The 15130-nt window shown below is 43.0% G+C and overlaps 1 protein-coding gene across 1 annotated transcript in view; it reads left to right on the forward strand.

The window, feature by feature from the left end:
- Window positions 1-14572, forward strand: part of LOC115464263 (kinesin-like protein KIF28P) — a 112411-nt gene extending 97839 nt beyond the window's left edge. Inside the window, exons 21-23 of the mRNA XM_030194662.1 lie at window positions 4875-5025; window positions 10144-10349; window positions 13900-14572. Of these exons, the coding sequence (XP_030050522.1) occupies window positions 4875-5025; window positions 10144-10349; window positions 13900-14070 (528 nt within the window). The 3' untranslated portion in view covers window positions 14071-14572. The remainder of the gene's footprint in view (window positions 1-4874; window positions 5026-10143; window positions 10350-13899) is intronic.
- Window positions 14573-15130: the final 558 nt, after the last annotated feature.

Genomic DNA, 15130 nt, shown 5'->3' on the forward strand with positions numbered 1-15130 from the left:
GGGCGGTAATTGGAGGGACAGGTGGGGTCAAGTGATGGTTTTTTAAGAAGTGGAGTGACTACAGCGTGCTTGAAGGTGTCAGGGACAGTAGCAGTGGAGAGAGAGAGGTTGAGGATGTGACAGATTGAGGGGTTAACTGTAGGAGAGAGGTTGGTAAGCAGATTGGTGGGAATGGGGTCAGAGGAACAGGTGGTGCACTTAGAGGAAGAAAGAAGGCGAGCAGTTTCCTCTTCGGTGATCTCAGGGAAGGAGGAGAGGGAGGATAGGTTAGGTTGGTTGAGGGAGTGGGTTAAGAAGTCACAGGGAGGAGAAGGCTTGGAGGTGAATTCAAGGTTGATCTTCTGCACTTTGTCGCGGAAGTAGTCAGCTAATGTTTGAGGAGAGAGTGAGGGGGGTGGGAGCGGAGGGCTCTTTAAGTAGAGAGTTGAGGGTTGCGAAGAGGCAACGAGGGTTGGAGCCAAGAGAGTTGGTTAATTGAGAATAATATTCCTGTTTGGCAAGGAATAGGGAGGACTGGAAGGAGGATAGCATGAATTTGTAATGGGTGAATTCTGACAGGGTGCGAGATTTCCTCCAGAGTCATTCAGCAGATCGGGTGCAGGAGCGAAGGTAACGGATGCATGGGGTTAACCAGAGCTGAGGATTAATGCGCTTAGTGGGGCGAGAGACAGATGGTGCTAGGGTGTCCAGAGCAGTGGAGAGAATTTCATTGTAGGTAGAGACAGCCGTGTCAACAGATTCAGAAGACGAGATGGACGGGAAGAGATTGGAGATGTGAGAGGATAGGGTAGGGGGGTCGACAGCTTGGAGATTCCTGAAGGTAGTGGTTATAGTTGTATGTGAGCCCTCCAAAACCCACTTAAAACTTGATGTACCCAACTATACACCACTATGATAGCCCTTATGGCTGCAGGTGTCACCTATATGTGGGTAAAGTAGGTCAGAGTGTGATATGGGCCTGGGTCCCCTTCTCTACAATGCACTGCACCGACTACTAGGCTACTCCAGAGACCTGCATGCTGCTCTAATAGGACTGGCTATAACATTTGAGGCTGTCATAGAGGCTGGTATGTTCTGTTTCTTTCATATCTTTGGGTGGTGAGGGGGGGGGGTCATTCTTTTATTCATCCAGTGGTCATTGGTCATTTAGGGTACTTTTTTGTGGCTTAGTCAATATTAAAACAGGTGTAGTTCAAAACATCTTAGTTTTAGTCCTGGACATTTTTATTTTGTTCCATTATGACAGAAAAATGTCCAAGTGTTAGGAACGCCCTAATCCCACCCTTAATATGCCCCCAACACATCCCTTTGTGATTTGAGCACACTGTGGACAAACAGCATAAGGAGGACATCAGAAAGGGAAACCAAAGTACACTCACACAGGAGTAAAGAAACAAAAGTATAAGGAGCCTTCAAGATAGGGGGCGTCAACTCAAATTTTATTGGACAGGACCAAACACGGTCCGTGTTTCGGCAAAACTGCCTGCATCAGGGGTCTAAATATTAAGAACATCAACCAGTATGCAAAGAATTTTAAAACATCATAGTAACATAGTAGATGACAGCAGATAAAGATCTGTATGGTCCATCCAGTCTGTCCAATAAGATAAACTCATTACATATAGTACGAAGTGATACATCATATTTTTAATGAGTCTGCCCAGCACTGGCCTTGTTCTAACATTTCTGAAGTGTTGTCAAAGCCCCTGAATAGCTCCACTCTATCCCGTCCAAATCTATTCAGCCTTGATCAGGGCACAGACCATAGAATTCTGCCCAGCACTGGCTTTCCTACCTAATCTCCACTAAGCTTCTTTGGATTTTATCCTTCTAAACAGGATTCCCTTGTATTTGTCCCACGCATTTTTGAATTCTGTTACTGTTTTCATCTTCTACCACCTCCCGCAGGAGGGCATTCCAGTATCTACTACCATCCTCTTGGTGAAAAATACTTTCCTGACATATTCCTGAATTGGTCCCCTTTCAACCTCAATTTATGCCCTCTGGTTCTACCACCTTCCCATCTCTGGAAAAGGTTTATTTGCAGATTAATACATTTCAAATATTTGAATGTCTGTATCATATCACCCTTGTTTCTCTTTTCCTCCATGTTTAGGTCAATATCAGGCTTATTTTCGAAAGAGAAGGGTGCCCATCTTTCGACACAAATCGGGAGATGGGCGTCCTTCTCTCAGGGTCGCCCAAATCGGCATAATCGAGCATAATCGAAAGCCGATTTTGGGTGTCCCCAACTGCTTCCCTTCATGGGGACGACCAAAGTTCCCAGAGGCGTGTCAGAGGCGTAGTGAGGGCGGGACTGGGGCATGCCTAACAGATGGGCATCCTCGAGCGATAATGGAAAAAAGAAGAGCGTCCCTGACGAGCACTTGGCCGACTTTACTTGGTCCATTTTTTCTTACGACCAAGCCTCAAAAAGGTGCCCGAACTGACCAGATGACCACCGGAGGGAATCGGGGATGACCTCCCCTGACTCCCCCAGTGGTGAATAACCCCCTCCAACCCTGAAAAAAAAAACTTTTAAAACTTTTTTTGCCAGCCTCAAATATCATACTCAGGTCCATCGCAGCAGTATGCAGGTCCCTGGGTGGGGGAAGATGTGTGTGTGTCAGCGGAGGCGTAGACATCCTTCTTTCAAACATTTTGGATGCCCTGAACTGCCCCCCCCCACAGGGACGGCCAAATTTCAAGGGACAGGAGTGGCCTAGTGGTTAGAGCACTGGTCTTGCAATCCAGAGGTGGCTGGTTCAAATCCCACTGCTGTCACTTGTGATCCAAAATCCAAATAAATAAATAAATAAAGGGGGTGTCGGAGGCATAGCAAAGGCATGGATGTTCTTCTCACAGAAACATCCACATTTTGGACATCCTCAACTGCCCGTCACAGGGACGAAGGCATAGCAAAGGCGCCTAACACTTGGCCGTCCTTCACCAACGACTTGTACAGGGGCATCAACACCTCCTTCTTCTGCTGGTTATACCCCTCTCTATGCAGCCCAGCATCCTTCTGGCCACGGCCACTGCCTTGTGGCACTGTTTCTTCACTTTGAGATCTTCAGACACCATCACCCCAAGCGTACCAATTTCTCCCCTCCTATCCAGTACATCTCTTTTGTATTTCTGCACCACAAGTGCAACATTCTACACTTCTTGGCATTAAATTTAACTGCAACCACATCCAGAAACCTCTGTAGTTTTTTTTTAATATACGTAAGTAACTTATATTAAATAATTTAAGTTTTTTATGGTACTTACGTATATTAAAAAAAATGTAGAGAGGTTTCTGGATTGTGGTTGCAATATAGATAAATTAGAAACTGGGTTAGTTGATAGCCCAATATATTTTATAGAGATATCATTAAATTTTAACTGCCAGACCCTCAACCATTCTTCTAATGTTTGGAGATCCCTTCTCATGGTTTCTACTCCCTTCAGGGTATCCACTCTAGGGCTATCTTCATGTCATACGCAAAAAGGCAAACCTTTTCTTCTAACCCTTCAACAATGTCTCTGAGAAATACATTAAACAGAAACAACTACAGCACCGCCCCCCCCCCCCGAGACACTCCACCACTCACCTTCCTTTCCTCCGAGCCGATTCCATTTACCACCACCCTCTGCTGTCTGTCGGTCAACCAGTTTTCAATCCAGTTCACCACTTTGGGTCCTAAGTTCAGCCCTCTCAGCTTATTCACGAATCTTCTGTGAGGGACCATATCAAAGGCTTTGCTGAAATCCAAATAAATCACATCTATCGCACATCCTTCATCCAGTTCTTTGGTCACCCAGTCGAAGAAGTCAATCAGATTCGTTTGGCAGGATTTTCCTTTGGTAAAGCTATGTTACCGCGGATCCTGTAACCCATTGGCTTCTAGAAAGTCAATTATCCTTTCCTTCAGCAGCAATTCCATTATTTTTCCTACCACCAACGTGAGGCTTACTGGCCTGTAGTTTCCCACTTCTTCCCTGTTTCCACTTTTGTGAAGAGGGACCACAGCAGCTCGTCTCCAATCCTGCGGAATCTCTCCCGTCTCCAAAGATCTATTAAATAAATCCTTAAGAGGTCCCACCGGGACTTTTCTGAGCTCCCTCAGTATCCTGGATGTATCCCATCCGGCCCCATAGCTTTATCCACTTTCAGATTTTTAAGCCGTTTATAAACGCTTTCTTCTGTGAATGACACTTTATCCACTCCATTCACAGATATACCCTCGGCAGACGACCAGGGTCTTTCTCCAGGATTTTCTTCTGTGAACACCGAAGTATTTGTTTAGCACATTTGCTTTATCTTCATTGCTCTCCACATAGCTATTCTCAGTATCTTTCAGTCTTGCAATTCCATTCCTATTGTTTCTGCTTTCCCCAATATATCTAAAAAAGGTTTTGTCACCTCTCTTTACATCTTTAGCCATTTTTTTTTCTTCCACCTGCGCTTTCCCTAGCCGTATTTCCCTCTTCACTTCTTTTGAGTTTAATCTGGTAATCTTTTCCGTGATCCTCTCTTTGCATTCTTCTGTATTTCTTGAATGAAGCCTCTTTTGCCCTTATTTATTTCAGCCACTTGTTTGGAGAACCATATAGGCTTCCTGTTTCTCTTGTTTTTGTTTACTTTCCTTGCGTAAAGATCAGTTGCCATATTTATAGCAGTTTTCAGCTTGGACCACTGCGCTTCCACAAAAACTAAAATGGTATAATGCTTATAATGAATCCTAAAATCAATCAATGAATGAAAAAAATGATAAAACATAAAGAACAAAAAGAAATTCAATGCCCTTGTCAGTAATTTTGAAGTTTCTGTTCCACAGACCTTGAGATTGTTATTTAGTCCTAAAGTTTATACCTGCATTGTTTTGTAGAACACAGACAGACTGCTTTCTGAGCTGTACCATAAGCTGTTGAAGTTAGAACAAGAGACTGAGCTTCTCAGAGACATTAACCGAGCTCTAAGAGAAGAGAATGTATTTCTGAAGGATACACTGAAGAAATTTCACACAGGAGAACCTGAAAGTAAGTAAATTTAAAAGGTAAACTAGTTAGGTTTCAGTGGTACCCTTCTTTCAAAACTGAAACACAATATATTTTGAACGTGCTGAAAACAGCTATAGATTATAGCAAATTAGTTCAATTAAATGCTGATGTAATTTATTTATTTATTGCATTTGTATCCCACATTTTCCCACCATATGGCAGGTTCAATGTGGCTTACATATTGCTAAAAAGGCAGATACAAAATTTAGATTTGTAGAAGTCTAGTACATAATACAGAAGTACAATAAACGCTTAGGTTGATATATTAGCATATTCTGAGAGAGGTTAATATTATTGTTTTCCATTTCTGAACTTTTCGTGACGTATGTTGGTGTGGGATTAGGCAGATCCAGGGGGGAAACACTTCTTGAAAAGATGTGTTTTCAGGTCTTTTCTGAATTGTAGGTAGTTTTCTGTGAGTTTCAAGTCCTTGGGTAGTGAGTTCCTTAGTTGTGTGCCTATAAAGGAGAGGCTGGTGGCATGTGAAGATTTGTATTTTATACCTTTGCAATTGTGGTAGTGAAGAGTTAGGTAGGTTCTTGCTATTCTCGTCACGTTTCTTAATGGTAGATCGATAAGTTTCGTCATGTAATCTGGTGCGAGTCCGTAGATTCTGTGGACTATTGAGCATATTTTGAATGTTATGCGAGCATTAATAGGAAACCAATGTAAGCTTCTTAGGAGGGGTTTCACGATTTCAAAGCGTGTTTTTCCGAAGATGAGTCTGGCAGCCGTGTTTTGTGCTGTCTGTAATTTTCATACGATTTGATCTTTGCAGCTACGTAAATGCTATTGCAGTAGACTACATGGGTTAGCACCATGGTTTGGATCATGTTGCGGAATGAATCCCTGGGAAAGTAAGGTTTTATACGTTTGAGCTTCCACATAGTGTGGAACATTTTCTTGGTCGTATTCTTAGCTTGGCTTTCTAGCGTTAGGTTGCGGTCAATTGTTATTCCTAAGATTTTCAAGTGGTCTGAGATTGGGAGGGATGAACCCTGTGCGTTAATTGCCGAGGGGGGAACATTATTGTATTGGGACGAGAGAATAAGACTATTGAGCTTATTTTCAAAAGAGATCGCTGGCCATCTTCCGACACAAATCAGGAGATGGCCGGCGATCTCCTGATCCCGGCCAAATCAGTATAATCAAAAGCCGATTTTAGCTGTCCCCAACTGCTTTTTATAGCGGAGCCAACCAACCTTCAAGGGAGGGTACAGAAGGCGGGATGGGGGACGGGACGTGGGCGTGGTTATGAGCTAGCCAGCTTCACCCCATAATGGAAAAAAGATGGCCTGCTCAGATGAGCATTTCGCCGGCTGCACTTGGTCCATTTATTTTAGGTCTAAGTCACAAAAAGTGCCCCAATTGACCAGATGACCACCGGAGGGAACGGGGATGACCTCCCCTTACTCCCCCAGTGGTCACCAACCCCCTTCCACCCAAAAAAAATGTAAAACAAAAAGTGTTTTGCCAGCCTATATGTCAGCCTGAAATGTCATACCCAGCTCCCTGACAGCAGTATGCAGGTCCCTGGAGCAGTATTTAGTGGGTGCAGTGCACTTCAGGCAGGTGGACCCAGGCTCTTCCCCCCCCCCCCTACCTGTTCCACTTGTGGTGGTTAATGTTGAGCCCTCCAAAACCCCCAGAACCCACTGTACCCACATGTAGGTGCCCCCCTTTCACCCCTTAGGGCTATGGTAGTGGTGTAGAGTTGTGGGGAGTGGGGTTTGGCAGGGATTTGGGGGGGCTCAGTACCCAAGGTAAGGGAGCTATGCACCTGGGAGCTATTTTTATTTTGTTTTTTTAATTTCTAGAAGTGCCCCCTAGGGTGCCCAGTTGGTGTCCTGGCATGTGAGGGGGGCCAGTAAATGCTGGCTCCTCCCATGACCAAATGCCTTGCATTTCACCGGGTTTGAAATGGCTGGGCCCGGTTTCCATTATGGCTGAAATACGAAGCCAGCAATCGATTTAGCTGGCCCCAACCGTATTTTGAAAATACGGTTGGCTCTCCCCCTTGTGGAGCCGGCCCCCGAGATGGCCGGCCATCTATTTGGCCAGCGCCATTCGATTATGCCCCTCATTGGGTTTATCTCTATTGAGTTTTAACTTGAATGCCGATGCCCAGGATTCCTTGATGTTCATGCTGTTTATTATTTCCTTGGTGATTTCTGTGGGGTTCTGTTTGAAGGGAATATAGATGGTGATGTCATCTGCATAGAGAAATGGATTGAGGCCTTGTTTGGATAGAGATTTAGCCAGTGGTGTCATCATTAGGTTGAATAATATAGGTGAGAGCGGTGATCCTTGTGGTACTCCACATTCCGCTTTCCAAGGTGGAGATATATCTGAGTTTGATTTGACTTGGTATGTTCTGGATGTCAGAAATCCCTTGATCCAGGAGAGTACTTTTCCTGTAATTCCTATCTTGTCGAGGATTCTCAGTAGTATATGGTGGTCAACCATATCGAATGTGCTTGATAGGTCAAATTGGAGTAGGAGGATGTTTTTACCCCTTTTTTATTTCCTGCTGAATCTGGTCAGGAGTGTGGTTAGTATTGTTTCTGTACTGTGCTGAGGTCTGAAGCCAAATTGAGATTCGTGCAGTATGTTGAAATCAGTGAGGTATTCTGTTAGTTGTTTAGCGTCTATGCCTTCTGTCAATTTGGTTGTTAGGGTTATGGATGCTATCGGTCTATAATTCGAGGTGTCTTCTACATTTTGTTTGGTGTATTTTGGGATGGGAGTTAGTAGGATATTTCCTCTGTTCTGTGGGAATAGGCCTCTTTTGAATAGATAATTAAGGTGGTCTGTGAGTTCTGTGACGTATTGATTGGGGGGGGGGGGGGGTTCATTATATAGTTGGGGCAGGTGTCTAGTTGGCAGTGAGAGTAGAATCTTCTGAGTGTGTGAGCTATTATTTCGGTGCTTAGATGAGTTAAGTTATTCCAAATACGGTCTGCCATGATAATTTCATTCTGAATTTGAATGAAGTTGTTTCTTGGGAGTACCTAGTAGTATAATAAGGTGGCTCAATGGTTAGCTCTGCTCATTGGGAAGCTCAGAGAACCACTTTAACCATCTGTCTTCACTAACTTTTAAGTAGGGGCCACTTTGGGTCCAAAAGGTCCCGAAGGAGAGCTGAAGTATCTTCTTATGTGGAGCCACAAGACCAACCAACGGAGGCCAACATCCATCTCCACCAGAAAACCTAGCCTCCATCACACATACAGGGCACAGATAGCTCCTCCTCAAATATAGGATAGGTGACCACAAACTAAAAGTACTAATGTACAAAAATTATACTAAAATCCTTAGATGCCAGACTCTGTGTGTAGTGCAACACCAAAGAAATAGAGATATATTTTCTCCTGTACATTACTAATCTGAAAATAAAATAATTTTCCCTCCCCTTGTTGTCTGGAAATTTTGGGGCCTTTTTACCAAGCAGCGCTAAAATGTGGCCCCACTTTTAGTATTTCCAGTAAAAAGGCACATTTTCCTCTTTGTCCCATAATAGCTACGCGCTAATTTCCCTATTTTGTAGAGATTTAAAAATAAACAACCTCTCTGCTCCATGGAAAACAATAGACTGCTGGTCCCGCGCTCGAGCATCAGACGGGAAGGCACCCACGCATGTACGTTGGGGGCACTGCCTTGAAGATTTAAAGTGAGAGTGCACTTGGCATTGCCCATACCGGACTCTGTGGATGATGTCACCCACGTGAGAATATTACGCCTGCTTGTCCTCAGATAACTCTGTGCTCCCTCCCTCAAGAGGGTGATACAAACAGTCGCAATCATCAGCATTAGAGAACTGTAGCAATTCATTAGCGCCGGTCTGCAATGTAAAGTTCTCTTATTGAGACAGAAAGAAAAAGGAAATTTAGCAATAGTCTCCACAGAGAAAATAAATCGGAAGTATGAAGCACTGTCCATCCATACTCAAATAGCCAGGGGACCGCAACACCATGCAGAGATCTAGCAAAAGGCTCCTCAGCCTGCAACAATGCTGTGTTCTTTCATTTGCAAGGATTAACCCTCTGAGGCTGTTTCTCAGGTTTTCATGCCATTCACCTCTGCTATGTCCCAAAGACTTTTTTCTTACATAAAAGTGTTGGCTTCTTGGGCTCCAGCTGGTATCTCCTCGATAAATAATTTTAAGTTTGCAGGATTCATTAACGTAAATTTAGTTTTTCTCTGTGCTAGTTTAGTGCAATTGAGCAAACAGAAAAGTGAAAGTCCCCACAAATTAGTTCCAAGATGGCCAATGACAAATTTTATTCATCAGATGCAGTATACAGGGTGCGCTGACAAGATATATCCAACATGGGCTGTGTTTCAGCACGCAGGCTTTCGTCAGAGGTCTTCATAAATAAATATGACATAATATAAACAACACTAATAACAAATCATGTAAGTAATATATATATATAAAAGATATATCAAAAAGACATTGTGCAGAATGCAACCCATAAGAAATAAAAAAAAAAACAGAACCATCTGTGATATGTGACAGTAAAAGAGTCAGTGTGAAAGCAATAGGTGACTACTATACACTTATAGAAAATAGCGTGAAAGAATAAAATCAATATCCTGAAAAACAGACTGGCTTGGTGTGTCCCAAGAACTGAGTTTAGAACAGGTTTTTTTTTTCTAAATGAAAACAAACACTTATTATAAGTAAATTTTCTATCACTGTATTTGAACAGAACATACATATTTTCTTTTCATAGTGTGACAAGAAATTTGAAGGAAAACTATTTTTGTCATCTAATTTGCATAAAGGAGGTAATGTTCAAAACAGCCCACAAAGTTGCAAAGTCTGCAGATAAGCTTACTCATGGTTCTCAAAAGGAAACTATGAGCTGAGGGTGGAAAGAGGGAGGAAAAATGGGGGACAGTGAAGTATATATTGGAGTCAAACTGATGAATCAAAATATAGATTTTCTGGTTTTAAGTTTTCCCTCCAAGAGAGCATTTATTTCCCCCCCCCCCCCCCCCCTTCCCGTTGAATTCAAATGACAATAACTTTCTAACAAGTATTAAAATAAACTAATTCTCCATTGATGATATATGCAATTTCTTTTGTTTAAGGTAGCAACAACTTAACCAAGTCACCTTGTGGTATAAGGTTAGCTAAGAAAAATAGCCGGCCTCCCTTTTCCTCTAAGGAAAGCAGCCAGGCCTGCAATCGCCGAACAAGCTACGATGCTGACTTTGCTAAAGCTCTCAAGGTTTTCTACCAGAGTATGAACACAATCCGCGGAAATGTTCTGAGGCTGAGATACTGCAGACCTCCAGTAAGTGATAATCAGGCTATTCAAAGATGTCTAAACCCAGCACGTGTTCTTGTAAGGTAATTCTTTTGTCCTATTAAAAATAGCATAGGTTTTATTTTTAACAGATATTTTCATTTTTTAATACTATATGCCACCTTTACCATCTGGAGTACATTTGCAATAGGATGGAACTAAACTGTTTATTTTTTCAGAGGCAGGAGTGGCCCTTCTGAATAATGGTATTAGTACTAGCTTGGCTAAATTAAGGACTTATTTTACAAAGCCGCAGTAGCGATTTCTGTGCGGCAAATGAGAGGAGAGGAAGCCCATTCAATTCCTATGGGCTTCCTCTCATTTGTGACTTTGTAAAAGAAGCCCTAAAAAAAAACCTCTAGTTCCCAGTTGCATATGTACTTTTCATGGCATCTTCTCAACATTAATCTTTGAAGGACTGATTTACAAATTTTATTTTATTATTTATTTTTGTTACATTTGTACCCCGCGCTTTCCCACTCATGGCAGGCTCAATGCGGCTTACATGGGCAATGGAGGGTTAAGTGACTTGCCCAGAGTCACAAGAAGCTGCCTGTGCTGGGAATCGAACTCAGTTCCTCAGGACTAAAGTCCACCACCCTAACCACTAGGCCACTCCTCCACTCCAAATTTACAAATTTTATACTTCAGTAGTCAAATTCTGTCATACCAAATATCTCTATACCAGATTAATTTGCTGAGTTATAAAAATATCTTGGGGTCAATATTCAAAATGATTTATCTGGTTAACTGACTGGAAACTGAGCAGCTCTATGATAACTGGATAAGATATCTGGTTAACTGGTATAGCAAGTGGTAAGCCCGCGTTGGGCTTACTGCCGCTTAGTAAAAGGGGCCCATAATGAGGTCATTATTGGAGTCAGCAAGGACTTATTTGGCACTAATATGATTTTGGCGCCAGTCTGGCTGCTTGCTATTCTGTAACAATTGGTGCCTAAATTGGATCATGTGCAACTCAAAGAGGGAGTGGCCATAGGAAGGGCATGGGTGGGTCTGGGGCATTCACAAAAATGACCAAGTATAAACAAAAATACAATAAATGAGGTAAACTTGAAACCAGCAAATTGAAACCCAATAATAGGACTACCATGAAACAAGATCAAAAATACATATATTTAACAGCACTGAAATTCATAAATAGATATATAATACAATGTCGGCATAATACTAATGAAACATTAGAACATTCAAATAACACAGATCCGATACTAATGCTTTTCTACAATACAGTTTGCCATATAGCTGAGAAGCCAAGTGCAGATATATTTATTTATTTATGGCATTTGTACCCCACATTATCCCAAACAGGTTTGAGTTCAATGTGGCTTACATCAAACTTTTAAAGCAAATTACAATAAGAGAACTATAACAAAAATACAAAACAATAATAGGTAAAAACATCCAAGCAGTAAGATGACTCATTTTGAAATAACAAATTAACTTAGGACCCCTTTTACCAAGCTGAGTCAAAAGGGGGCCTGCGCTGGCATAGACGCGTGTTTTTTTACGTGTGCTGAGGCCCCCCCCTTTTACCGCAGCCGGGTAAAAGGTAGGTCTTTCTTTTCTGCAGGAAATGGCTGTGTGGCAAGTAAAGCACTTGCCACGTGGCCATTTCGGGGGGGGGGGTGTCCTTACTGCTACCCATTGAGGTGGCGGTAAGGGCTCCCATGCTAACCCGGTGGTAACCGGGCAGCGCACAGCACTGCCCGATTACCGCTGGGTACACACCGGCGCTACAAAAATAAATATATATACTGTACTTGTAGCGCCAGATATGACAGCGAGCTGGGGGTGGGAACTACCGCCTGGCTGCTGCAGTAACCCAGCGGTAGTTCATTTTTAGTGAGCGGTAAGCCCGCGTTGGGCTTACTGCTGCTTTGTAAAAAGGGTCCTAAAAGAATAACAATCACAGTGGCGAGGAATTCACTAAATAAGAATGCATTCAACAATATATGAAATTTCAAATAGCCAGTAACATATCTGAGTGACTTTGGTAGGGAATTCCATTTCCTAGTAGCTTGGTATATGAAGCTTGCATCATGAATAGATCTGTAACAAAGATTTTTATAACACAGAAAATGGAGGAGAAGATAGTCTCTTGATGTTGCATGAGCATTACGTAAAGGTAATTCTAAGAAGTTTTGCATATAGGGCCCCTTTTATCAAGCTGCAGCAAAAGGGGGCCTGCGCTGGCGGTGTGTTTTTCATGCGCTCTGAGGCCCCTTTTACTGCAGCGGGTAAAAGGGAAGTCTCTCTTTCCTGTAGGAAATGGCTGTGCTATGGGTGGGAAGTGCCGCCGGGTTTTGACCCCTTCCAACCAGCAGATGGAGATAGATACTGTGAACTGTTCCAGTGAGGTTACAGATTCCTGAGGGAAAAGGCCATTGAACATTATTAATTTTTTTTTTTTTTTTTTTTTTGGGGGGGGGGGGGGTTGCCGGGTTCTTGAAGCCTGGATTGGCCACTGTCGAAGACAGGATGCTGGGCTTGATGGCCCCTTGGTCTTTTCCCAGTATGGCGGTACTTATGTAGGTATGACAACTATTTGTCTTTCTCTAGCAGATGGGGAGGTTGGGCTGTAACAGTAGGTAAGGTAGGCGTGAATTCCTGGGTTGCAGATTATGATCTCTATCAGTGGTTGAGTCCTTGTGTCAGTTTTGCTCCTGGGATGCCCCTGACACCATGTGCTTCTAAGGCCTGATGCTGGCCTGATACTTCCTGTTTAGCAAGCATTAAGACCGCATTGGGCTTACAAACACTTAGTAAAAGGGGCCCATAGTAAGGTAAAACCAAATACATTTTGATAAACAAGTACTCATAGTTTTAAAGGCAACTCTTGCATTTATTGAAAGTCGATGCAGTTTGATCAAAAGAGGAGCTGACTTGGTGAATCGAGGGGCTTTACATACGAGCCGAGCCGCAGTATTCTGAGCTGTTTGAAGTTTTTTGATAAGAGAGACTTTTAGGCCCGAGTAAACAGCATTACAGGCGCGCTGAAAAATGGACCTGCGCGCGTCTAATACACGTGCCTACACCAGCACAGGCCATTTTTTGTATGCGCCTTAGTAAAAGGGCCCCTATGTAATTCAACATAGCCAGTTAGCACCAATATTCATTGGCTGACTGGCTAAGTTTAGTGGCCAGATAGACCCCATAAATAGCAGCTCTATCTTTAGTTCAGGAGATGAATATCGGCTTAACTGGCTATATGCATAGAGACAAAAAAAAACCCTGGAAATTCAATGACAGTCACCGGATATGACCAAACAATGAATTTCCAGTTTAACCGCCGACCACGGGAGTTAGCTGGGCTAACTCCCGCGGTCTGAATATCAGCCCCACCGAGTGCATTGTATAGGTTATTCTTCAAATCCATACATTTAAATAGTCTGAAAAATGGTAGATTTTGAATAACTTGGTTAAGTGTGTTTTCTTGGATAAGTCAAATAGAAAAACAAGTGCATAAAATGCTATACACAGTCTGATGCTATATTTGTAATTTTATCCATTTTTATAGGAAGAAGAAAACTTGCAACTACTGCACATATTTATAGAGAAACAGTCACAAGCATTCAAAGACTTTTGGCAACAATTTGAATCCTGTATGAGCAAACTTAAAAATGATGTGGCCACCATAATTAAGAAGAAAAGGGAAAGCATGGCTTGTTCTAAACCTTCAAGCATCTGATGTGTAGACAGGGGAGGGGGTTGGTATGACTGACTGTATTTTGAAATAGTGTTAAAACAAGCTGCTTTGAACAAACGTCTGCACATTTAGATTGGTTTAGGTTTTTTTTTTTTTTACTTTTTAACCTGGAAGTTCTCCTCCTTTGGGCTTCAGTTGGGATCCAGCTTCATGAGCATTCAGTTGTATGAAAGGGTTAAGATATTTTAAAGAATTAAATAAAGAAAATGAAATAGCTTTGAAAGAAGCTAGTATGTGCAGAATTCAATGTAAGTGTTTGTGAAAGAGTAGTTATGACAAAGACAAGACTGTGTGCTGAAAAGAGACCGTGTAAAGAGTTAGGCCCCAACCCATTGGTAAAACCAATCAGATTGTTTTCTCTGGAATGCTGTAACTGGTAAAAAACCATTGTGTCAAACACCTTCTCTTGTTCTTTTGTTTCAAATGTATATAAAATAGTGCTGAACACTGTGTAGTCGGAGTCTACCCAGAAGCTATACTGTGCTGTCCCTTGAATTATGCTCAAAACAATAAAGACTTACACTGGTATTGACTTATACTCTTTTCGTCATTGACGTTTCAGATGAACAGTTGCAACCTGCAAGGGACTCCGCCCGTTCCTATTATGTATCACATCCCATCTTGCTTTAGTTCAGTCCAGGGGTACAGTCAGAAGTCCATTTTGGGGGGGGGGGGGGGGCCCAGGGGTTGACTGGGGGGAGGCTATGCATTTCCTCTTACCCCCTCTCACCAGAAGAAAAATCATACCTTTGCTGGCAGGGATACTGAAGCCCCACCAGGCCAAAGAGATCGGCTGCTCAAGCCGCCCCCTCCTCCTTATGCTGCCTAAGGCAGGGCCACTGAGAGGGGGCGGGGGGGCAAAATTCCCCGGGCCCAGGCCTCCAAGGGGGGCCAGGCGCCGGAATCAGACCACCAGCGCTGCAGTCCCCGGTCTCACCTGCCTGCCTCCTCGGCTCTGGGCCCCCTGCATTCAAAGCGGCAGTCGCAGATCGCCTCTCTTCTGGCCTTCCCTCCCTGTATCCCGCCCTCGCGGAAACTGGAA

The sequence above is a fragment of the Microcaecilia unicolor genome, chromosome 3, assembly GCF_901765095.1.
Source record: "Microcaecilia unicolor chromosome 3, aMicUni1.1, whole genome shotgun sequence".
In the NCBI taxonomy this organism is placed as follows: Eukaryota; Metazoa; Chordata; class Amphibia; order Gymnophiona; family Siphonopidae; genus Microcaecilia; species Microcaecilia unicolor.